Below are 25,228 nucleotides of genomic sequence, written 5' to 3'. Positions count from 1 at the left end.
TCATCCATCCCTATAACCAAAATTCAAACCCCTCCCTAAACTGCTTCTCACCGAGTCTGCTGTCCCCAGACCCCTAGAGAGGAACTCTAAAACCTGTAAAAACAAAACAAAACTTTGAAAAGCTCCTGCTATGGGACATCAAACCCTTGGTGACATTCTCTTGGCAAACAGAGCACACATCATGTTCCTGGGGACTGGTAGTTGGCTGCACTGGAGAAGTAGCTTTTCCATCCTTGTACCTCCTCCATCCAGCATGGGATGGTGCTTAACCAACAGCTCCTTGGGTTGGCCACTGTGGGAAATCAGCCACTCTGGCATCACTATCACATGTACTCAGCCTCCTGATGTCTCCTTTTGCAAAGGGATGACTACCCTCACACAGCATCACCTGGAAATCCTCACACTGGAGTAATCCATCACTCCATCAGGAAATGCTATGTGGCCCATGGCAGCAGCAGAGACAAAAATTGGGTGGTGATTTCCCAAAATCAATACAGAAACATGCTCCCTAAGGATGAGTGAGTGGAAGAAAAAGGGGTTGGATGGATGGCTGTTCACTGATATGGTAGTAGCTTATTGCATACCAAAGTCCACATTTCTGTCCTGTAAACTTTCTCAGGATCATCCTTTGGAAGGTGCCTGAAACCTAGCTCCTAAATTAAGCTGAGATAGCCAGGGCCCCAGTGCTTCCCAGCAGGATCCAGCCTCACCCACAGGCATCACTCACCCCTTCCTGGTGATGGGGCTGGAACACCCAGTGCTGCTGTCACACCCCCATGACCCATCTCCTCCTACCCTCCAAATCATGCTGGCACTGGTCACACTTTGATGAATCCCTCTCCATCCTCAGGCAGAGGACTCTCCCACACATCCACTCTCCACTCCTTTCTCTGTTCCCTACATGCCAACAGTGCACTCAATTCCCTCTTTTCAGGGCTCACCCCCACTTTGCCAAGACTCAGCAGTATCTGAGTATTTTTATCTCCACAGCAGCCCATCCCCATAGTCCCCAGTTCAGTGCTGATATTCCTCAAAAGGAGGCCTCCCCTGGAACCCCTCTCTCCTCACAGCTCTCTTTGGGCCCCTGAGTGCAATGGGGAGAACTGTCACCCCCTCCAGCCCATCCCATGGGTCTCCATCCCTCTCTGTCCAGCTGTGCAGGATCCTCTCTGCTCTCCAGTGTCCAGGGGGAGGCCCCAGTAAGCCCAGCCCTCGCTCCATGTTCTCACATGGCCCGAGTCTGACAGTTCTCATCCATGGTGAGCATCCCAAAGGGCTTCGGGTTAATGAAGGCACATCCCTTTAAGGGTTAAAAGCTTTCAGACCCCCATCTCACCAAGCAACTGGCTTTCATACTTTTAACCCCTTCCTGCACACCTCTTCTCCCTGCTCTGAGCTTTTGCCACCCCAAAGGATCCGATCTGTTTTGAGTTAAGGCTTTGTGTGCGCCCGGCTCTGACTTTCGGCAGAGTAATTTGAATAACAAGACTAATTGGATTTATAAAGCACAGCCCCTCCTCGCCCCCGCCTCCCAAACCCGAGGCTTTGCACAGTGTGACAAAGAAAACACAGTAATGAAAACCACTCTGGTAAGAGCCGAGGGCAGGGACGAGCCTCCTGAGGGCTGGCGCTGGCTGAGACCTGACCGCGTTGTGGCATTTGTGGCAACGCTCTAATACTCCGGGGCGAGGGGCTGGTGAAGCAGCGCCGGGACTGATCCCACGTCCTGCAGCGTACAGGGGGCTGGTGCAAGCGAGGCGGCCCTTCCTCCCCGCGCTGTGACATTTCTCCCTCAGCGTTCTGCCCCGTCTCCTTCCCCATCTCGGATCCCCCGTGAGGAGCCGCGGGCAGGCTGCCCGTAGCATCAGCGCAGGAGCCAGCACAAGCAGGACGGGGATGGCAGGACCCTGTGGGGTCTGCTGAGCCGCTGGTGACCTGGGGCACCCCGACATCCCGAGACTGTGGAGCCTCAGGGCTCAGCTGCCTGCTGCCCCCCTTTTCCCCTGCAGAAGCCCTGCTGGCGGGGCTAGTGGTGCAGAGCCCCCCTCTTTGCACCCCAGAGAGGTTGGATGTCACATCCCAGCTACACTTCGGGTGGGACGAGGGCCGAACCCCAAGAGAAGGGGCCTCTCTCTGCTCCTTGCCTGCACCCACGGCTCCCTGGCTCCCGGGGTCGGCTCTAATCCCATCACCTCGCTCTTGCCTGCACGCAGACAAATGCCCAAGCACAGTTTCACACTCCAAAAAGTCCGAGTTGTCTCCACCTGGCAGGCACAATGGAAAAACCACCGAGACCTGCACCTTCCAGCTCCCGTTCACATGGAGTCGAAAAGCCAATCTTCTTTAAAGTGTCCCGTGCCCAGTAGTCCGGGCTGTGGAGGAGGAAATACCTCCCTGCTACCGAGCAGAGATAGCACGGATCCCCAAAGAGCCATCGTCCCCTGCAGGAGCAGCTCCCCGGGGATTTGTGGAGCAGCAGAGCCCAGAAAGACCAGGAAATGGAGCAGGAGAAAAGAACCAGACTGGAACGGGCCCCAGGGTTAGGGGAAATAGCAGACAGTGTTTCCCTGGTCCCAGGGAAGATAGCTGGGGTGCAAATCCAGCCTGGTGCAATTCAGCCCGGCATGCTTCTGCAAAGAGGGGGGTGTCTTTCCTCTGGCCTGATCCCAATAAGAGCATCCCTCCCAGACAGAGTGCCAGGGATGGTGCTCAGCTCCATCAGCAAAAAGCCACTGGAGCTCCAGAGCTGCCCAGTGCCAGCAACAGCAGCAGCAGAGGCACAAATCCTGCCCTCCAAGATGCTGAAGGGGAAGAGTGAGGGCAGGGGGAGCCCCCACAATGTACCCAGAGCCCCTGTGATCCACTGGGATTAATCCTGGGTTCACATATTTCTCCTGCACCCTTCAGTTCCACAGGAGCAGGTCAGAGAAGGCCAGGCTGCATAGCCCGGGGGTGGATCAGCCAGTGGGGTCCTGTCTGCAGCAGGGACCCTGTGACACTATGCACATCATCAGGGTGCTTGAAAAGCCTATCTCCAGGGCCAGGGGCACCATCCAACTCCTCATGAAAGCAGAGGGAGCAGGTAACCCCCTCCAAGCTGAGGGGGTTAGGTGCCACTTAGGTGCCCTCAAGGAGCACGACTGCCCCCTCCAATCCCCTTGTGTCCCCAGTGTCTGTGCCAGGGAGGACAGTGCCTCCACTACTGCCAAGCAGACATGTGGGAGGGACAGTTTCCGATTTATTTCTGGATGTGAAAAAGAAAGGTGCTTTTTGTGCTCATTCCTCTCTTTTGGGCTTAATCTCCCACCCAGGACACCCTCCTTCCACCCCCCACCCCCCCATCCCACTTAGCCCGTGTTCTTCCGCAGGGGGTCACTGGGTCAGTGGGGGGAGCAGAGGGGCCGTGAGGCAGCCGTGCCAAGGGAGGGCAGGCGGCTTGCAGGGGGGCCCAGTGGTAATTGGGGGAGCACGGGGGCATGAAGCCAAATGCCCCCCGCTTTCCCTTTCTGCTCTCCAAGTCCCAGAGTTGGTTGCCTTGGGCTGATGTGTCATTTGTTCCTGCCAGGGAAGAGGGGACACCCCCACACGCCCCCCCCCCCCCTTTAAATTCCTGCTATTGTGGAGTGGGAGGCCGGGTTGGACCTGGTTGTTTAGATGACATCACCGAGCAGGTTGGGTTATAAAATGAATGAAGCAGAAAGCCCAAGTTCACAAGCTCGGCACTTTGCAGGCAGCAGGAGGGACCTCGCGGCTCCGCTCTGAACTTTGACTCGCGTCGGTCCCGGCCTCTCCCCGGGGCTGCCCTCGGCTCCCCGCTGCCCCCCCCCGGCTCCTTTCCCGCTCGGCCCCGCAGGATGCAGATCTCACCCTTGCTGGCTGGTGGACTTTTACTCGCGCTGCTCTCCGTCAGGCTGGAGGCGAAGCCGGCGTCTCAGCTCCCACAGAAGGTACGGCTGGCGCTGCCACCGGCTCTCCCTCCTCTCCCCGTCCCGCTGAGGGTCCTCACGGCACAGGGCGGGGGCGCGGGGCGACTGTGGGGTGGCAAAGAGGGTTCCTTCTTTCCCCCTGGGCTATTTGACTGCAAGGGGACTCCTCCTTGCTTCCCCAGATGTCCCGAACGCGCGCGTCTGCGGACATCAGCCCAAAACCAAAGGCTGGATGGGACAGTGTGTGCCCTGTACCGCACGGGATCAGGGCCAGGAAGGGTGGCAAGTCTGCTACTCGATGTCACCCTGGGGACTTCTCTGTGCCGGGCACTTGGGAAAGGGAGCAGAGCCGGAGCAGGGCAGGCAGCAGGTGCACAGTGGGGAGAGTGTGAGGCCAGAACCCTCTGGGCAGTTCTGACCAAACAGCCCAAGCAGGGGCACCCGGGGTGTCCCGCGGGGAAGAGGTACCCCTAATGGGGGTGTCCCTGGGACCTGGGTGTCCCGAGATGCTGAGACGGAGGGATGCACCAGAGGCCACCAACACTGGGTGGCACTGCCCCGAGAGCTGGGCACAGAGATGGGGACACAGAATTAGGGGTGCCCCAGGACAGCAGTGTGATAGGAGTGGTGGCTGCCCTGTAAGGAACTGGGGTGTAGGCTGCGCAGAAAGGGGTGGTATGAGGTGGCTTGTTGGGGAGATGAATGAAGGTGAACATTCCCAGGGCTTAGTAAGAAGCAGCTCCGAGTAGGGACAGAGATGGGAGGCCTGGGGGAGAGGTGGGGGGGAGGGGGGGGCAATAAGAAAGAGATTGTGACCCCGTAAATGTGGGTCAGACCTGGAGGAGTGGGGCACCCAGAGAGTATTAACCAAGGAAGGGAGCAGCAAGGAAAGGAAGCCCAGATCTCCCCACTGCTTCTGGAGACTCTGCAAGGGGGAGCTGTGGGGCAGGACCCCCCCATAGTCTGAGGAGCTCTGTAAACTGGTGGGAGACGCAGTGACCAAAGGGACCTGAAAAGAAAGGACGTTCCAGCTTTCTGACCCCTTCAGATCATGGGCAGAGGGCAGGGGGACTGGACAACGGGATAGTGACAGCAGCATAGCTGGGGAGTTCAGCACCACCAGTGCTTCTGGGGTGGCATGCAGTGGCGGGGGCACTGCCGAGGGAGGGCAGGAAAACACCGCTATGGTGTGGGTCAGGGGGATGCTCTGACCCCAGGGATGGGAGCACGGATTTAGGGAGGGGAGCAGATGCCTTGGGTACAGCCGCAGGGCGATCGGCTGCACTGCTGGGCACAGACCCCAGTCCCGGGTTTGCACCGACTCCGCTGCGGGTCCTTAACGGGGGTCATCACCGACGGGGGTCGCTGGGAGCGGCGGCGCTCTGACCCTCTCTCTCCCACAGACGTCCCGCGGGGCGGCAGCGGCGGCGGCGGCGGCGGCGGGTCCGCCCGAGGCGGCAGAGCGAGAGAAGGAGCGGGAGAAGGAGCGGAGCGGCGGCGGGTCGGGCCCGCGGGAGGCGCGGGAGGCGCGGGCCGAGACGCGGCCGCGGGCGGGCTGGGCGCGGCTGCTGCAGGACCCGCCGGGCCGCCGCCACAAGGGCCTCCACAAGAAGGGCTTGGGCAAGGGCTGCTTCGGGCTCAAGCTGGATCGCATCGGCGCCATGAGCGGCCTCGGATGCTGAGGGACCCCTGGCGGTGAGTGCGCGGCCGGGCCGGGCCGGGCCGGGATGCGTCCGGGATGGGGCCGGGATGGGGTCTGCGCTCCGGCACCGCAGAGGATGCGAGGGATGCGCTGCCCCGCGAGATGCCAGCGGGCGGTACTGCGAGGGGTCACCCCGCTGAGCCTCGCAACCCCCGGCCTCGCTGGCGGGCTGAAAGACTCCATGATTGGCCTTGATTGCATCCCACCATTGATCACACCTCCTGCTGCCTTGCAGAAGGATCAGAGCCCCCAGCTGCTCCCGCAGCAGTTCAAGCTGGATTCCCTCTAATTTGAGCTAGATCCGTAGGCTCTGGGGAGTCCAGTGCAGCCACGTGTTCCCAGTTGCTCCCTGTGCTTGGCATAGACCTGTGACCCATGGATAGGTGTTAGGAGGGCAGACTACCCTGTGTTCCTGCAGTGAGAGGGTTAGTGAGGCTTGTCTCAGCCATACACCAGTGCTTTTAATGTAAGGAAGAACAATACACAAGTTCCCCAGGTGCCTTCTACTTGTGACAGCCAAGAGTTGCACTTCCTAACACTGGCTTTGTATCTGAGCAAATTACGGGAATCTGGGAGTTCTTCCCACAGTGTTCCACAGGCACTGCGTAGGGATGGATGGGTGAAGGAAATGTCACTTCCCCACAGTGACTGTTTTGGAAGAAATATGGCAGTGCCTCCCTGCCAGCTCTCTGAAGGTGCTGGGGGCAGTGAGGCTCTGGCCTGACCCTGCCCCACAGGTCACACACAGATGAGCTCACACAAACAGAAGCACCTGCCTGCTGCAGCCCAGGCTATCCACTCTTCTTGCCATGGCACAGCACTGCCCCACTCGCAGGGACATGCCCTGGCCCTGCAGTAACACAACCAGGCACAGAGGGGACTGGATCCAGCATCCTGCTGCTTTGCAGAGCAGTGGGAAAAGCATGGCCCAGAAGTGCCTACAGGATGCCAGTGCTGGTCCATGGCCTGTCCTAGAGGGATGTGGGCTGCTCCCCAGCCTGTCCTGGACAGATGGGTGCTGCTTCCCTCCTCCCTCATGTAGAGACTTCTTGCTCTTCCCAAGGAATCACCCAGCTCAGGGCTCCAAGACTTGCACATGCACCTCATGAAGCCAACTCACCATCCATTCTTTTGCTAAATTCTCCTTAGGAAAGAAAAGATTCCCAATAGAGGCAGGGGCAGGAGGAGCAGCAGCTTTCCTCAGGCTCTCCCCTAAATACCAAAAAGCCAGAGAGCGATGGGTGAGCTTCTTCGTTGCTTTAGCACAAGCAAAAAAGCTCAAGGGGGGCTGCTGTGACTTCAGCATCCCCCAGCCCAAGGCCAGGGTTACTCTGGCAAGGATTTCAGCTGGGGATGGGTAAGGGGTGTTGTATGGCAACCACTAACAGGCACTTTGTTTTCATTCCTCATAGAGCTTTGAATCCATAGTCCACTTTCTCCTCCCACGCGCGGCCAGGCATGGCCATCCCCCAGGCAACACCTAGAAGAGCACACCCCCCTGGAATGGACAAAAGATGTGGCTGTGTTTTTCTTTTTGGTACGAGGAGTCATGGCACCAACTGTTTTGGTTTTGTTATTTTTTTAACAAGTGCTCTCTATCTTATATATATTATATATACAAACACTCACTGAGACAAGGGACAGTGCTTTTCCAAGAGACTGATGAAGCCAGCTGTATAACATTGCTGTTTGTAAATTCATGTCATGCATAAATGTATTTATGTTGTAAAGCTATTTATATATTGTTTATAAAGAGATATTTATAAAAAAATTATTTATGTAACTAAATGAAAAGTCGAGCATTGTAACATTTTTTGTCCTAAGTAGTTGAAAAACTTTAAAAGAAAAAATCATTCCGTGTGGCATTTTGTAACCTGTCTTTATTTAACAAATTCACATACAATTTAAATGTCGGATTGATTGATTTTAACAGAGCTAAAGAAGAAATTGTTCAGATGTTTTAGAAAAGTCAGGAGTGAGAGAAAGGCCAGCTGATATTTTAAGCTTTGATCCTGTATGCAAAAGTAAAGTTGTGAATCCTGTGATGCCCTGACGGACCAAGTCTTGCCCAGCGCTGTGTGCAGCTGCAAACCTCTGCAGAACCCAGCTCAGCCCCCTGTGAGAGCTCATCCATGCCCAGATCCCAAATGGCACCCATAGAAATGCGCCCACCATGTCCAACAGCCGAGCCCTGGATCAACAAGGGCAGCATCTGGCCTTGACATGTTTTAACTGCTTCCAGTCTGCAGGTTTGGGTCCAAATTTCATCCTGTAACTATAGTTTTAACACTGGGTGGTGGATGGAAACACAGTCCTTGTTGACAGCAACAAAAAGCCCATGCTGGATCTGGCCCCCAGCTGTGCTTTATGCAAGAGGTGCTGTTATTCCAGGATCCAGCAGCTCACTAAGTATCTTGTTGATATTCCCATTCTCCAGCCCTTCACTGCTGAGCTGTAAAGTCCCTTCCTCCAGCAGAGATTTATTTAAGTGTGCCTGGGACAATACGTAGACAGACCAAAATATACTGAGGGCTGCCTGGTAAGGATTCACGGACACAGCTGTTGCTACAGCTTCTTGCTATGTAAAGTGCAGAAATAAATCATTAAAATGACTTGGAGCTCTAAAGGAAACAGCAAGTGAGGGGGTGGGGAGTGCAGCAAACACGCAAACTCCTGCATGAAGGCTCTTTGGTCTCATTCTTCAAAGAGGCCTTAGAAAAAGAGTGGCAGGCACCCAGCCCAGCTGTGACAGGAGTCACAAATTATGCCCTGACCATTGTAGTGGGTTGAGAAACAACAAGCATTATGTTCTGCTGGGCTCCAGTGCCTAGGACAGGGCAAAAAGAAAGTCACCAAGACCCAGAGCAGCACAGTTCTTTTCCTTAGCAACCACCAGGAAACCATAGAAACCTTCAGCCAGACTCACCCCAACTATTGGAGAACATGAGGTTCACAGGACAAGAGGATTCATCCAGACACCCAACAGCTCAATCATCAGGTTAGGAGTGCACAGGTGACATTTCTAACCTTGCATGAGCACAGCCTCCATCCTAGTCAGGTACCCATCTCGTGCTGCCACCAGAGTCCAGCTGCAAAGGGAGCAGCAGCTGAAGGACCACATTAAGATGTTGCCTATGGGGAACAAAATCAAGACCCTGGGAGGGAAGGAGGCAGGATGGACAGGCACAAGTGTATCTCCTTGACAGGTGCTCAGCAGCAAACAAGAGCAGCAAGAAAGAGGGACCACAGGAATCTAATCAAGAGTGGAGGAGGCATTACATGCAGCAGAAACAAACTGATCTCACATCACTGTCTCCCCTGTGGGTCAGCTAGGTGAGATCCTCAAGACACCCAGTAAAATGATCAGGGCTAGCACTGAAAAGCTTCCCTCTCATCCCAGCCCAGAGACAGAGTAACTAAACAAGGGATATCCTGGATGCAAGCTGCAGTCTCTGAGGGTGGCATCTGACATCTCAACTGCAGGCTCAGGGAACAGCATTTAGCAGGTGTGTCCACACACCCGGAAGTGAGGGAGGCAGGAGTCCCAGGCTCCTCTGTCACACTCGGGTCAAATTAGCATTCTCAGCATCTACACATTTCCTGTGCCACCAGCTCAATGAGCAGTACCCACATTCAGCTTCCAAGTGGGAGCACTTGTGACATGACATAGGAACCAGTCTTGATTTCTTCTCTCCAGGAGCTCTTCCTAGCAGGAGTTGAGCCATAGGCACTCAGCATGAAAAAGCACACTGCTCTCTTAGTGAAAAAGGACAAAAAGCTTTCTCCAGCACTGGTGTACAAGTGCCTGGCAAAGCCCAAACAGGCTGGAGCAGACCTTGGAGCTCCAACAACAGGGACACAGTTGTCCTCTAATGTGTGGGAAATTAGTTCTGTTCTCTCAGCCCACACTGCAACTTTTCCAAGGTATGTATTGCTGAAGGGTTATAAAGTCCAGCTCAGGTGACAGCAAATCCCAAAGCAATGAAAAAAAGAAAAACCCAGAGCCCCAGAACAGGAGAGCAAAGGAATTTTCCAGCTGGAAAGGGACTTGAGGCACTGAGCAGGGACTGCCAGGGGCAGTAGCACAGATGCCCCTGCCACTTGCTGCAGAACTTCTCCAAGCATGGCCTGCTTCCTTCAGAATGCAGAAAAACAAAGGGAAGGGATCACAGGGCAGCTTCCAGAGGGAGCCTGTGCTTGACACAAGTGTGAGTCGAAAACAAGAAGGGAATTGAATTCAGGCCCCTTTCCTGTCAGTCAGCAACTAACCTTGTCAGAAGGGATGGCAGCACTAACCAAATCAGGCAATTCATTTGGTTGGGGCACGCAGCAAAAGCCCACGCTCTCTGGAGCAGAACTACAGTGAAAATTCAGGGTAATGAGTTGCAAACTGCCTTTGTAAATGACACTTCTGCAGCAACTCTGGCAGGCTGGGAAAAGAGCTAATAGGAAAATCATTAGGTAGCATCCCTTTGATATTGTTGAAAACGGCACAGGCTATTTTTCCTGCCCCCTCCATAATTAACCTGGTATATTACCCATAATACTCCAGGCTGATATTCCCACAATGGACCACCTTATCTGCAACAGGGGAAAAGAAGGGTATGCTACAGAGGAGGAAGATAACTTCTGGAAAAGCTTAAAAGGTTTAAGATTTCCCCCCTACTGCACATACGCATCTTCTTCAATTCCATCAGCAATGAACCTCTGCCCAGCCAGGAGACCAAAGCCCTTCACAAACCCCTGTCTCAGTGAGCATGCAGGACCAAGGCTGTCCTGGGAAACTCAGCTGCAGAGAGCTGATCTGCCCAAGGTTACTCTCTGCAGCAGAGCTGGAAGAGGATGCAGCTCTGTGCTCTGCCCCGTATTCGTAACACTGTCCTTGTCCTTGACTTCCTTTATGCTAAGCCAGGCAATGGTCTGCGCGTTCCCACCTGGCTTGTCTGCCAGCAAGGAGAGGCGTCATCTCACAGCCGTGATGTAAAAGGTGCAGCACCACAGCTGGCAGGTGATCCTGAAGGAACTGCTGCTCTCTAACAGCTGTGAAGGTGACAATGAAACACTGAAACATTACTTACTGCATCAGCACACAGCATCCCTAGGACTGTGGTAATCCTGAGATACTGACTGAACCATGAGGGCTGCTGAGGTACAGAGCATCTTTGGGAAGAGTCTGGAGGGCTAGGCAGCACTACTTCCAAACCTGAGACCCATGAAGATATAGCCTACAGACAGACCAGCTCCAAACACTCACAAAAAGGCCGATCCCTGATAAAGCGAGGCTTCGCTTACCCACCATGAACAGCTTTCCTGGAAACACAGAAGTATCATGTGTGATTACATCATTTTAGAATTGACACAGGTATTTCAAAGCCTCTATAGGAGACCTGGAGACATGCAAGAGTGTCCCATCTTCTATTACAATCACACCAAGCAAGGGCTACTGTGCTCCGTGGGGAAATACACATTTCAGGACTGTTAAATGAACTTACAGCATCCTGCCTGGATTTTCCAGTGTGTATGTACATTCACTAGAGCAGGAACATCTTTGCTTATCAACAAGAAAAAGTTGTGGTCACAGCTACCACATCCAGGCAATTTGCAACAGGGTATCTCATGAGATGCACACACTGTGGGAAAAAGAAGCATCTGTACCTGTGGATTTGGAGACAGGGAACAAAGTGCTGCTCTGCCTTTTCCTTGCCCAGTTCACCAGAGAGGGGAATACCACCACAGGAACACTGAGAAGCAGGATCAGCCCAGGTTAGGGGGTAAACACACACTCTCTTTACAGTACACCTCAATCACTTACCTCTGGTAGCTCTGTAGTAGAGCCAAACTTGATGAAATATCAACAAAATGTCAACAGTCCCTGATAGACACTGACCTTGGTCATGGAGCAGAGTGAAACAATGACGTATTTCTAAAAACTTTGCTGAGAAATTCAATTGGACTGTCAGGCTAAAATTTCATATTAAGAATACAAGGTTGAGGTTACAAGCAGGAATTGAGATCCCTCTAAACTTTAATTTACTTTTCTTGATGCCCCTGGGTTACTCTCTTCCAAATTACACAAAAATATGCGACATAGATTCAGGTTTTGCTTCCCTTGCATTAGGTCAGATGGTATAGAAGAATTAGTGGGGTGGAAAAAGCCAAGTCACTTTGTTTGGGAGTAGGTGTCCACCAGGCTAGCTGGGTCTCTATACTTGTGGGGCAGGTTCTTCTATTTCCCCATTTCCCCGTTATTCAGAATAATAAAGAGCAAGATTGTTTATCTCCACTGCAGTTTGCAACTGGCACAGCAGCCCTACAAATGCACAAGCCTGGACTGTTTTACCCCACCGGGGTGCCTTTGTGTGGTTTCCAGCTTAGCTGCACTCACTGTCCAGAACTGAAAGTTTAGGAAAAGTCTGGTTTACCCACATAATTTGTCACATTCTAATAGAGCTATCAAAGCTAAGGGCACTCTTCCTTCTGTTCCCCCCGCAATGAGTAAATCCAAGTCTGCTTTGCACACAGGGACCAACGCATATTCCCTTCATATGACAGGAACACTAAACTCAAAACCACCCTCTGAGGTCTGATCATTTCCTACTCTTCCAGGAACTAGCAGCTCTTCAGCAAAATTCCCTTTGCAGGGCTGATGGTAGAATGGCCACCTCTTTCCAGCACTGCCCCTATAAGAACAAAAGTTTTGCTCTCCCCAGCTCCACTCTGGAGAGCAGCTCTGCAGGTCCTCTCTTGCACATGATGCAGAGAGAGAGACCTGCAAGCCTGTGGGCAGCTCCACAAGCACCCACACGATTTCAGAAGTCTGCACAAGACCGATTGCAGGATGGGTCTCAAATGTCAACATGGAAGGGTCTGTCAGCATCACTGATCTTCCCTCCTGCTCTCAACACAAGACTAACCTAGCATTCAACTTACCTGAGAAGGTGAAGAGGGAAGTAAAAGGTGAATAGATTTTGAGCAAAGCCTTTTTTTTCTGTAGAAGACTGACATCAGCATTGCTTTATCATGTTCCAGAATTGCCTGATGTTAGCTGGTATCAACTGAGTCACAGCAGGAATGCCAGGGATATTTGTTAGCATGAGGCACAGCTTTAGGGCTAGGGCAGCCTACCAGCACTGCAATCAGCTGAGATCTTCTCTTCCATTTTCCAGCTCAGTGCTCAATTCCATATTAAACAAGCACTAGTACAAGTGGAGCTGCAGAACACAAAGCTAGACAATAAAGCCCTGAAGAGCAGAGAGAAGGCAGCTCCATCTACTTTGTCTCCCTCCGAGTGGAGGAGACAGCGAACAGCAGTTCAATAGCTAAAAGTCTGTCCTGCTGCAATCGTGGAGGGAGCTGGAGCTGGAGCAGCCCTCTGCTGCCATAAACCAAAGCAGGGCAGGATGCCCGCCCAACGCCAGGGAGCAGCATCCAGCAGAGTCCAGCAGTGCTCTGACAAGCTGCCTCAACTGACTCCAGCAGGCACAACCAATACATGTGAGTTTGCATCAAATCTGCCTCTGTTCCCACCTCTCTCCCATCCCCACAGCACAGTTAAGCTCCCTGGGCAATCCCCACTCAAAGCTCTCTACAATTCAGCCCCTAATTCACACAACTCTGCTCTGAGTTGCTGCCCTTCCTGCAGTCACAGGGAGCCAACTCAGTCTTTATCTGTTGTCCTTCTCCAATAGTATAGCACCTCCTGCATCCTTCTCTGTTAACAACTCTGCCTTCTGCTTCATTCCCGGAATAGCTTCTAACTCTTTCCTTCAAGCCAGATTCATTAACCAGCTGCTGCAGAGCTGTTTGCCTCCCCCAGGTACTCTATGCATGTCATTTGTTAATGACTCATCTCAGCCTGGGCTCATTGCAGACACCCCCCTCCTTTTGCGGCACCAAGCCCGTCGCTGGCACACCAGGAAAGCCAAACACGCAAACAGCTCCATTCTCTCCAATACCCCATCCCTTCTCCGTCCTCTGTCGCCATCAAACACGGGACAGCTCTTTATTCAGCGCTATTTCCTCCCTTGCTTCTTTGCTGATCAAAGGCAATGGGTACCAAAGCATAAATAAGATCCTCACCCCCAGCTAGGCTTTGAGAACAGCAAAAACGTAAGACCAAACTCAAAAACTTCCAACACACTAAAGAAGCTCCAGCAAACTAATGTGACTCCTGTAACTGACAGGGAATAAATACCAAGGGTGCCAAACTCACATCTATTTCCCCACCAGACTGTGGCTTGCTGAGGAGCTAAAAACGATTTCCAAAGGCATTTGTATTCCTCCTGCCTCTTTGCAGAACTGATATTACAAGTGGGAAGCAAAAAAACCCAGCTAGTCAGGACCACAGAGCCCATCCTCACTAGTCAAACCCAGTGAGGAACTGGATGAGCAGTACACTGCAGCTGTCCACACAGAAAGCCAGAAACAGACGCAGTCCACCCTCATCACTCAGATTTGGGCACACAAGGTCCACCTGCACCTCTCAGAAGCTGTCAGCTGAACACTGGGAGAAGCTGGGACAGGAACTAGTACTGCCACTACTTGGGGAACAGCTCCCTTGAGATACAGGGGAGGGCTTCGAGCTCTGGGCTTATTCACTTAACATCCTTCCCTGGGCATTTTTTAGCTTGCATTTCTAGGGGAACAGAGCTGGTAAAGAATCAGAAGCCTGATCAGAACCAGAAGCCTCTGGGACTTGACCCAGAGAAAGCTGGAGAGGGGTTACTTAGATCTACCTCTCCAGATTAAAAGCTGGTGTGCCTGCACTGCAGGAGAAGGAGAGATTTACTTTCCCAAGTGAACAACTCCTGTGACTGAGGACTGCAAACACGCAGATGGCAAAGGGTCCTGGTAGCACTAAGAGGAAGGCACGTGCGTTGTACAAGCAAGTGCAGGTGACAGCCGGTTGCAGGACTGGAGCACTGTCACAGTCCTCTGCTTGAACAGCTCCCCTGCCTGCTCACACAAAGCTCTTCTCTTTACAGAAGTGGAATGAGGGGGCCAAACTACAAAGAAGCACTCTGCTAGACCCAAAGGAAGGAAGAGAATGGCCTAAGACAGAGCACAACTACAAACCTTCCACAGCCAGCCAAAGCTGTTTAGGGTCAGGACACCGGGCTCAGCTATCAGCTTTGCCACAGATCCTTCTGCACAAATTTGAACAAAGATGAACTACTGACAAAATGTGAAGAACACTGCTCTGCCTCCCAGATGAACAAGGAAGCTCAGTCAGATCTTTGGATAACAAATACCAAGAATCAAGTAAATTCTCAAGTCAACAAGTGCCATTGGACTACAAGCCTAAATCAGCCTCAAAGTCAAGACTCCAGACTCTGACATTAAATCAGCATTTTTAATTTTTTTTCTAAAATGTGCTTTTTTATGAATTGCAGTTCCAATGCTTCCCCCTTAAAAAAACCCCCACACCTTGACAAACTAGGTGCAAATCACCTGAAGTTAGTCTGTAACAAATAAAAAAAACCCACAAAACAAAGGTTGAAATGCTTTAGAATCACAACAATGTACAAAAAAAAGTGAAGAAAATACAACCTGAACGTGTTCAAAATTCAGAAAGACAAGTCAAGTCCATTGCTTCAGCAAGGGGATGCTGCTGCGACCCCTGCCAGTGGGTCCTGGGCCACCAGCCTGCCTCGATGCCAAACAGGCTCCACTCCCATGCAGACCACTGTCCCCAGCATCCAGGGAAGAGTGAATGCATTACCCTTCAAAGGTATCAGTGGGGGAAACAACTCACAAGCAGCTCTGGGAGGTCACATCACATTCAGGAGGAACAGTTTCTAGCGTGCCCCTAACCACCTGCAAGAAGGAAGGCGTGAAAGAGCAGCCTGATTCCTCCTTATTGTATTGATGCCTCAGAGATGCAGAACAGTGCTTTAAATCTGTGAGAGATTAAAGGGCTTAGTAAGGGCAGTAAACAGGCAGTTAAGTAAACAGCCCAGCACTGGATCACATCTTCACAGAGCGAGGTAGTGTGAATTTCACCCCAGTTTAAAATAAGACAGGGGTAGCAGAAAGGCTGAAGACTTCCACGTAAAGCAGTTCCCGGCCTAGAAACCTTCCTGCACTCCCTTTGGGAATGAAAAGATCTGTGCTGATGGCTTCCTCACTCCCAGCCTGGCTTTGGTAGCCACATTTCAACCCTGGGATTCAAACACTTGTTATAGAAGCTCTTCCAAGATCTGATTTAGTACAGCAGCTTCCTCAAGGTTAAGCAGCAAAAAAACTAGCTGGGAGGGAGCAAAACTGTCCACAGATATTTTGTTATTTTCTGCCCCTTTTGGTTAGTCCCTTTCTTTAAAAGTCCCTCTTTACAGGACCAGAAGGACACCCTGAAAATTCATAGGGGCTGCACAGTGTAACTTAGCCAGGTGCTGCTATCTGGGAGCTGCATTCAAACAGGGCTTTTATCTGCCAGCCTGGAAGGGACTGGCCCAGAACCCACTGAAAAAGGAGGCGCAGGCCCTTTTTGCTCCTCCTGTTGTCATTCCTAACTGAATGACACTTAATTGGTATGTTCTAGTGGCGGCTGGAGACCAGCCCTTTGACTTTGGACATCTTCTTTGTGGGCTGCCTTTGTTCTGTGTGTGGAGGGCACTCTCGCTCTACCAGCTGCTGTTCCATCTCTTGTGCCGACGATGAGGCTGTAGCTTTTAATGTTTTCTTTATGTTTGTGACCTGGCCAAGAAGAGACAGTGAATCAGCACCTGCTTCTTCCTTCCCTTGTAGCAGAAACTCTGTTCATAAACATATTGAAAATCACCTGGAGTATAGAATGGAGATTACCAAAGAGACTCTCCCAGCAGTAACATGCTCTGCATTGGAGTTTATTAAAAGTAATGCTCTATCCTCACTTACAGCCAGACCTGTTAATATTTCTAGTCTGAGTCCAATATGGAATACCTAGGACTTACTTTTTTTTATCCTAAGAGACAATGGCACAATATTGTACCACCTTTCTGCCTGGCTGGAGGGACCTACTATGGCCTTGATGCAGAAGGCAATCATCCCACCATTCTGTTGGCCAGAAGCGGGAAAGGCAAAAGGGACTGTGAAAAAAAAATTACTCTTAGGACAGCACTTGAAAAGGGAAAATGCCATTTGGCTTAGTTGGCTGTCTGAGCCACAGGTATTTGCTAGAAGCAGTAACAGAAATTGGTTTCATGGGAGGCAGCACTAGTGTTTCTGCTACTCTGGCTGAAAAGGAGAGATACATCACCAGGCACCATCCTCTGTCCCCTGGAACACTGCAGGCCTCACAACAAACACAATAGGCAAATCTTAAAAAAACCCCAGAGTTCTGGGAGTCAGGTGTGCCAACTCCAGGCCAAAGGCACCTGGCAAACAAAATGTGCTATGGATGCCGATCGAGCCGCCAAGCACACGCAAACATCAACCCGCAGGGCTCCACCGCCTTGGGAGGTCCGCTCGCACCTTCCCGGCGGCGTTAGGCGGGTTTGGGCGCAGGGGCCAGGCCGGACCGCGGGCTCGTGCTGCCACCTACGGGCGGGAGCGCGCCAGGGCCCGGTCGGGCCCGCCCCGACCCCCGCGGAACCTGCCGGGGACGCTTCTTGCAAAAGAAACGAGGCTCCAGAGATTTTTGTTAACCACACTTTCAGGCTCTGTTCTTTTTTTTCCTTCCTGCCTGCCTCGTACGAAAGGACAAGGGGGCACAGGCTCAAACTCTGCCAGGGGAAATTTAAGTTGGAGATCAGAAAAAAATTCTTTCCAGTGAGAGTAATCAGGCATTGAAATGGCCTGCCCAGAGAGGGGGTGGATTCCCCATCCCTGGAGGTTTTTAAACTGAGATTGGCCGTGGCACTGAGTGCCATGATCTGGTAAAGGGACTGGAGTTGGACCAAGGGGTGGACTTGATAATCTTGAAGGTCTTTTCCAACCCAGTCGATTCTATTATTCTATGATTTATAAATTGCATCAAAGTTTTATGCTAAAAGCACAGTTTTCAACAAAAATCAATACAGGAAAAACCAGTCCTGTCACCTACCCTTAAAGTTTATAAAAAATGTATCAAGAATGGTCCAATCTGCTCAGAGCAGGCAAATTTGATGTTTGTGGCCTTACTAGCACTCAGAAACAGACGTGTTTTCTTCTCCCACATCTGATTTGCATGACTGCTAGCCTGCTTCACACAGCCTTCACAATCAACCAGGTGTTACCAGATTATTTTCTTGTGCAAACATTTATCAAACAGCACAGAGCTGAAATGATTCTGTACCCACCTCCATCTCTACCTGCTGCTGAGTTCGGTGATGGTTCTCTTTGTACTGGTTGGCTCTAAGTACTTGCTGCTCAATTCCTAGAAGAACTGCCTCACAACCATCGCACCTGCAAGATACAAACCATGTCAGTGTTCACGAGTTCTCTCCAGAGCAGCTCCATCAGGCATGGAAAAGTCACACTCATCCAAAAGTTTAAGAGATTATTAAATTTATACCTCCTGCTTAGAGTTGCAGAAAACTGGCAAGAAAAGCTTTGCTGCATCGATGCATTTCACAGCATTCCCTAGAGAGTTCATGTTACTCTTTACAATCAAAGAGTAAGGGCAGGTTCAATCTACTTCCACCTTCCTTTTCAGTCAGAATTACAGCTTCAACAGGGATGCAACACAGTATTTAAAAGTAAAATTTTAAAATTAAACAAAAAAAGTAACATTAAGGTAATCCCCCTGCCTGTTAAATGTTCAACTGACAAGAGCATTCAACAGGGAACTCAGAACTGGAGAAGACCAAGAGAGAACTGTCAGTGAGTTCACTGTTACCTTCCAAACAGTCCTGTAAGGTCCTGGAAGCTGCCAGAGCCCCCCCACCATGATGGGACTGAGGGAGTTGGAGCAGAGAAACAAAAAACCTGCCCTCACCTCAGGAGAGGGTATTTGCCCAGCAGTTTAAGTACTTTTCATGCACTCATTACCATAGCAACTAGGAAGCAACTCCCAGTCAGCTCAGGACCTGCAGACAGGCTCAACAGTCTACAGGGGAATTTCTTTGGGTGGGAAGGGAGTTCTATAAAAAGATGAGAATCAACTTCCTGGCAAAGGTATAAAAGGATAATACCCCAGCCTCACTGTGATTGCAGACAACCTGCATTTGCAGGAACAAAGAGAGGACAGAGGGACCTGAAGCTTCAAGCTTGAAGAGCCATCCCCTCCAAGGAGCTGTGATTCTCTAGAATTTGCCCACAGAGTTCTCATCACAGTGAGAAAGGCCGAAAAGCAACAGTTCTGTTTTCGTTATCAAGTGTAACAGCAGGAAGGGGAGTAGCTCCCAGCAGAGGACCTTGAGTCCAGTCTGGCACCTCTCTCTGCAAAGGCCTTGACTCCTCGCTGGGATCCTACCATGTCAAAGCTACAGTGAGAGCAGAAGCTCACAGTGTGGTGCAGTTTGGCTTGATATAACACAAATTGAATCCCAAATGGCATCTTGGAAAACTTGCCCAAGAGACTCCTCCCCCACATGCTGATTTATAGCATGAGACTCCTGATAATGGAACATGGTGAAATTGAGCCAGCACTTGAAAATCCGAGGATAAGCAAAAACCAGGGCAAGCTATGCACAAGCAACAAGAAAGACAGAGAGACTGCCTCACCATTCCTGGAGTGTTTTGACAATGTTACTGATGTCCTTCTTCTGAATGTCTCTACCAATACAAAAATCCACCTCTAACACCTGGTTTCGTTGATCCAGCTTCCCCTGGATAATATCTGTATAAACTGCTTCAATAATCAGATCTTCCAGCTCCCTGAGGTTCTTCATATCCAGGTCCTTCAGCAACACAGAATAAGGAATGCACTAAAAACAGCAAGACCAAGAATAAGTTAACAGTCATGGAGCCAAAAATGAACAGCTAAGTCTCAAAAGCTGAAGGCTCAAATGTCTATTGTTTCCTACACTTTAACCTGCATGTGCAGCAGTGACTGATGGTGGCAGAACAAACACCTGCCAGGCTTTCTGTGAAATATTCTGACACAATTTGGTAATTCCTGAAGCTTTGACATAGCACATTCTAGAAGAAAAAAGGTAATGAGATTGTAGAACAAACTAAAAGTGTTGCTTAGCTTTCTCTAGAACAAAAAGTCAGTGTTTTTAAGTATGATTCTCTATCTCCAGCAGTGAAAGAAGCCATACAAAGTTTCCCAGGCCTTCCTGACCAATTTGCACATCAGTTTGGACACCCTCACACCTCATCCATGGAAGTCCACTAAGTTCATCTCCCAAAGGCACCAGGAGAGGACACTGTACTTTCCTAGTACAGGATTTTTTCTGAGTACTTGTGCAGTCTGATACAACTTCAGTGCTAAGGAATGGATGCCATTTTCTAAAACAAACCCAAGAGACAAGTGCTGTCACACACCACACGCTTTACCTTCATTCGCGAGGCCAAGCTCACGATCGTCAAGTGCTTCAGCTTGTTTTTCTGAGTCACTGTTAATTCAGGCAGGTTGTCTTTGTTTGCTGTTAATGTCAAAAAGACAAGATTCAGAACTTTACTTCAAACATTACAAAATCAGGCTGCAGAACTTCAGGCCAGTTAGGCTACACTAAACCCTGAAAGGCTGAACTCCTCCAGATACTGTGGGTGCTGCTGCTCACCCAGGGAGAGAGGAGAAAAGGTAAAACCAACTTGGCAATTCAATTCTTCTCTGCTTCTTTAGTAATTCTGTTTCTGGAACTAGAAGGTAAATCACAAGTAGTGCCCTGCCAAAACAGTTGGTCTATGCTTTGTTTCTAAAAAGTCATTTTTATTTCATTAACAAGTTGACAGAATAAAAGATTCCCCCTTGGCCAATCTGGTTGCAAATACAGCTGGTTTTATTTCTCTGAAGAGCTGCAGAATTTAAAGTGTAAAATACAAGTGTAAAGTACCAGGCTGAGGAAGAGAGGAGAAATTACTAATCTAGATGGCCACATTGTCACTGTATTATATCCAGGTGCCTCATGAATACTTAAGAACAGAAAGGAAACTGGCAGCTCTCCAAAGCAAAAAAACTCTTTAAAATATCTGCTTTAATGGAAATTAATGCTTCAGGGCCACCCAAGTTCTCCCATCCATCCCACCTCATCCAATGCTCTACATTTTGACTACTTTTACCTATTTCTCTTTCTTCACTAGAAAAGGAAGAACAAACTGTGCTGTCACACACAGGACACAAGAGCCATGCACAGCAAACACATCGTCTCATCAGTCACAGAATTCATGAGGCTCATGTTGCTACACAGCCACTGGAATTTCCAGTCCTTGCACTTACAGGTGCCACTTCTTACAGAACTAGATAGCTCATCCACACAGTGATAGCCAGCACTATGACAGAATTATTTGTCACACCCTATAATGGTCTGGATGAGGCTGCTACCCACAAATGAAGCATTAAATTGCAGCAGAATTGAAGCATCAGCACCAGAGATAAAAGCTCATTTCGACAGATACAAAAATGAATCACACATAGTCCTTCTGAAGCTGTATAAAAGTCATTATTTCAACTTGTATTCTAGCTAAGAAATTCTTCATTTTGTTTCAGCAACGCTGTCACAGAATAAAACGTTATCTCATAAACTATGTAGGTTTTTATAAATAATGCAGAACAATTTTGGGTAAGTTTTCTGCAGTTTCCATAACCAGTGTCATGTAAATTTCCAAAGAGATGTCTGAAATTGCAGAGGTAAGTGCTCTGTGAACGTCAATGAATTCTGCTACACACCAATTCAATGCAGTGCTGCAGTCCCATCCAAACCAGGAACACACCACAGCCTCTCACCCTTCCTTTAATTTTAGCAACGAAAAAGCACCTGTGACCCAGAGAACCCCTACAGATGATTCTCCTCCCAAGCAAATTCTATTCTTGGACACTTTGACCCAGCTAAACTACACCAGGCATCACATAAAGCAAAGACCTGCCCCTGACAATCCCCCAGGGCAGCCCAGCCCTGCACTCTGCAGGCAGGCAGCAGTCCTTACCTACATAGTCCCGGTACGTTCCATACGCAAACAGGTTCAGCAGCTGGAAATAAGCAGCGTTAGACCCTTCAGCAAGCTGGATGGGGAGAAAAGAAATTTCACATTAAACAGGAACAGTCAACATGACCTTGACAGGAAACAGAATGGTTTAAGCCTGCATAGCACAAGAAGTACCAGAAAAGCAATTACAACACAATCCTAAAGAGTTGGACCCTTGCTAAGGCCCCATAAGCAGCAGTAAATTTCAATAGTTTTAGAGTCAAGAAGATCCAGCCATTTCTATGCACCAGAACTTAACTACAGTTTGGACTGTCAACTGCTTTGTGTGGCACCTCAGGGGGTAAAAGAAAGAGGCAAATCTTAATTTCAGCTGACAACCTACAGGGCCAGTTCTTCTCATCATGTGATAAGAAAACGGGCAATGGTGATGGCTGGTTAAGCATCCTGGTTATTACTGTGAAAGCCAAGACAGCTCACCTGCAGAGCCACCACAGCTTCAAAGCACAGCACGCTGGAACAGAGAGTTGAGTGCATCTGAAGGTAACAGCACTCCTTGCCTGCAAACACTTCACTGGAGTAACAGCAGCACCAAGAAGTGATTTTCATTGACTGGGTTTTTTAATACCATTTGCTGCACACAAATCCAGTGAAAAGAGAGCACTTGTGATTTGATGGTGAATAACCATAGAACACTGAAAGCACATTTGAAAGCCCATGTGGAAAGCCAAACTAGCTGCAGAGATACTCAGCTTAGATTCATCCTCTCATTGTAGTAGAGGTGGGGGCTGGCAAGGCATTCTCAGCAACAGCTCTGGAACTTACTTTCCATCTTGGTTTGAAGTGGTTTGGATTTGATTACCATCCAGGCCTGATACACGAGAGATCTGTGCACAAAGACTTTTGGAGAGCATTGAAGTTCTGCTTTCCAGGACAGCAAAGGAGTAGAATGTGATTTTTTGTTGCTGGCTGGCTAAGTGCCTCCTTCCAACTGTTACTGTGCTACTGCCAGGTTTTTGCTGTCTTAGCAACTGCCCTAAGGTAGCAAAGCTTTATACAGGTATTTCTTAACACCTAATATATACAAGGCAAAAGGAACATCAGTCTCACTTACACAAACATCTCAGAACCAAGATCAGTCACATCAGGCCCTTCCTGGCACAGAAATTCCGTGCACAGCCTGTGTGTGGAAACTTCTGGGGATCCCTGACACTGGAGGAGTGCAGAAGGGGCATTAGGATAGAAACTCATCTCTTACCTCCTGCACGTTTGTTAACTCCAACAGCTCTCCAAAGACATAAACCCCAGGGGCCTCCAGCACTTGATTTATAAGAGCAGTCAGAGCTGAGCCACTTGTACCTTTGGCCAGTAAAATAAACTGCTCTAGAAGATTGCAGGACGGTTTCTGTTCTCCTGCCATTCTAGGTTTTCAACCTGTCAATAAAATAACATAATATTAATACATCCTTTCTCCTCTGCCAAGTTCTGCCTGGCAGTGGACCAGAAGGTGCAGAGCACAGCAATGTTTCAGTGTCAGCAGAGCCAGGCTCTTCTTCAGCACCCAGCGGACAGGCCAGAAACCCAGCAGGTTCAACTGCTGATTTATCTGGAGAGCAAAAACAATTCATACAGTATCTGAGCAAAATTCCTGTCTGGTCAGGTCCCTGAAAGGATCCTCTCTTGCTAGTAGGAAAGGAGTTTAGATTTCATGCTGTTTTCAGATTTTTCCTTACAGTGATATTGTCAATAGTGCCAACTGTAAACATGCTTCTTGATACACCTCCTGGAGGTCAGCTGAGACTTCCTCTGTCCTCAATACACACCCCCAGAACAGCAATTAATGTAATTGCCTGTGAAGGACTGAGCCACACTGTATGCCCCCACATCCTTTGACACTGGCTACAGATAAAGTGTGTGTACATAATTCCTACTGCTTTCTGAGCCCAAAAAGCAAACAGAACTGGCCTGTAAGCAGCTCACCAGTCTGCATTCTACAGTTCAAGTGTTTGGGGTTAACTGGAAAGCTCCAGTGATAAAAATACCCTTTCTACAAAGGCTCTATTTAAGTCAGTGTAAAGAGAGGTCTTTGTCTTCTGCTGCTGCCTGACATTTCTGATGTGTATGTTGTCTCCCAGCACCAACATGTTACTTTTGAAATGTAAACCACTATTTATTAACAAGTCCCACAAAATGAGTTGTTTGTTTACAAACAACAGAGAAAAAACTTCCCAAGCATGTTATTAAGATGCCAAACAAAGAACTGAGCAGACAAGGAAGGGAGTTGTGCTGTGTTTGTATCAAGCAGAGGGTGTAACCTTTACTCTGGTGAAGAAAACCAAACAGCAGAGAACCTGTCTGGTTCTGTGACCACCGGGCCCACATCCTCCCCTGTGGGGGGAGCACAGTCACACGGGGTTGCAGTTCCACCAGGCCTACCCAATTTAAGGTTTGTGAAGGCATTGCAGCTTCCTGTATTAGTCAGCTTCTAAAAATACACTTTGCTCTGTTCCTTTACACCTGCAGGTACAAATGGTCTCCATCTGAGCAGGAAACCCTTCACACTCTGCACACAGAGATGTCTCAGCTCTCAGGGTAAAGCCTCTTTCCATCAGAGGCACAAGAACAGCCTGGCTGAACAGCTTCAGTTCTGAATGAGAAATCCCTGCCATACAGGGATTCCTCACACATCAGTGCTGCTCTCCCCACGCACAGACAAGGAACAAACACAGAGAACATTTTCCTTAGGAGAGCACTCGGGCTGACTGAGCTGGGGATGCGATTCAGATTCCCCTGTTCTATTGTCCTCCCTCGCAGGTAACCAAACCACACGCTGCAGTGTGAGGTTACAAAAGGCTGGCTGGCTGTATCCGTGCCCCGCTAGGGATGCCAACACTCTGCCCCTTTCCAAGTAAACGATCAGGCAACTGCGGTGCTGCTGCAACCTGTCTGCACACCCGTGTCACCGGGAATGCCTCGCTGCCTCCACAGCCGACTTACCCCGGTGAGAAATGACTGAAATACACAAAACACTCCAACGGAGCTTGGCCAAAGGCTACAACGCCTCATGCCCGGGGATAACCCGGGCTTCTCTCCCGCTCAGGCCTCTCCAAGGTACCGGCGGGGGTCTCAGGGCGGGAAGCGGCCCGCAGTCCCGCACACACAGGCGGGGGTTCTCCGGCCCTCCCCAGACCCCCGGCAGAGCCCCCGGGCCTTCCGCAGGGGCTGATTTACCGGGGAGGTCCCTCACCGCCGACCTGGTTCCCGGGAGATTTCCCCCGTGCCCGGCATTACCTCTCCGCTCCTCCGCTCCCGGCCTCCCGCCCGCCGCTCCCGGCGCCGAGCCCGCCGCGCCTCAGGCCGCCATGATGGTGGCGCCGGTGTCCGCGCGCAGCCCCTTCCCCCCCGGAACGCGCGGGCCGCGCCGAACGTTCCGCCCATCCCGCGCGGCCGCAGGGACCGGGAATCGCGGCCCGGCATCCCGCGGGTCCCGGGATGGGCACGGCGGGCTGGGCGGGCTGGGCACGGCGGGCTGGGCGGGCTGGCGGCTGTAGAGCCGTGGTCCGCAGCCCTTGGAGCAAATTTCACTTGCGTGTGCTGAAACTGCTGCAGTTCC

At 50.4% G+C, this 25,228-nt stretch overlaps 2 protein-coding genes across 2 annotated transcripts; one reads left to right on the top strand and one right to left on the bottom strand.

Annotated features, from left to right (window-relative positions):
* Window positions 1–3,742: 3,742 nt before the first annotated feature.
* On the top strand, window positions 3,743–7,483 carry NPPC (natriuretic peptide C). Its single transcript, XM_071566136.1, has 3 exons — window positions 3,743–3,947; window positions 5,330–5,621; window positions 7,041–7,483. Exons 1-2 carry the CDS (start codon window positions 3,855–3,857, stop codon window positions 5,606–5,608), a joined length of 372 nt encoding a protein of 123 aa, XP_071422237.1. The 5' UTR covers window positions 3,743–3,854; the 3' UTR covers window positions 5,609–5,621; window positions 7,041–7,483.
* A 7,483-nt stretch (window positions 7,484–14,966) lies between these two features.
* On the bottom strand, window positions 14,967–25,013 carry COPS7B (COP9 signalosome subunit 7B). The gene is made up of 7 exons (XM_071566135.1): window positions 24,907–25,013; window positions 22,874–23,049; window positions 21,619–21,694; window positions 20,029–20,117; window positions 19,252–19,454; window positions 17,886–17,991; window positions 14,967–16,323 (listed from the first exon to the last, which is right to left on the bottom strand). Exons 2-7 carry the CDS (start codon window positions 23,033–23,035, stop codon window positions 16,165–16,167), a joined length of 795 nt encoding a protein of 264 aa, XP_071422236.1. The 5' UTR covers window positions 23,036–23,049; window positions 24,907–25,013; the 3' UTR covers window positions 14,967–16,164.
* Between the last annotated feature and the right edge of the window lie 215 nt (window positions 25,014–25,228).

The sequence above is a fragment of the Pithys albifrons genome, chromosome 11 (assembly GCF_047495875.1).
Source record: "Pithys albifrons albifrons isolate INPA30051 chromosome 11, PitAlb_v1, whole genome shotgun sequence".
Taxonomy (NCBI): Eukaryota; Metazoa; Chordata; class Aves; order Passeriformes; family Thamnophilidae; genus Pithys; species Pithys albifrons.
The sequence above is the reverse complement of the archived record's forward strand: the minus strand, read 5'-3'. Positions and strand labels throughout refer to the sequence as shown.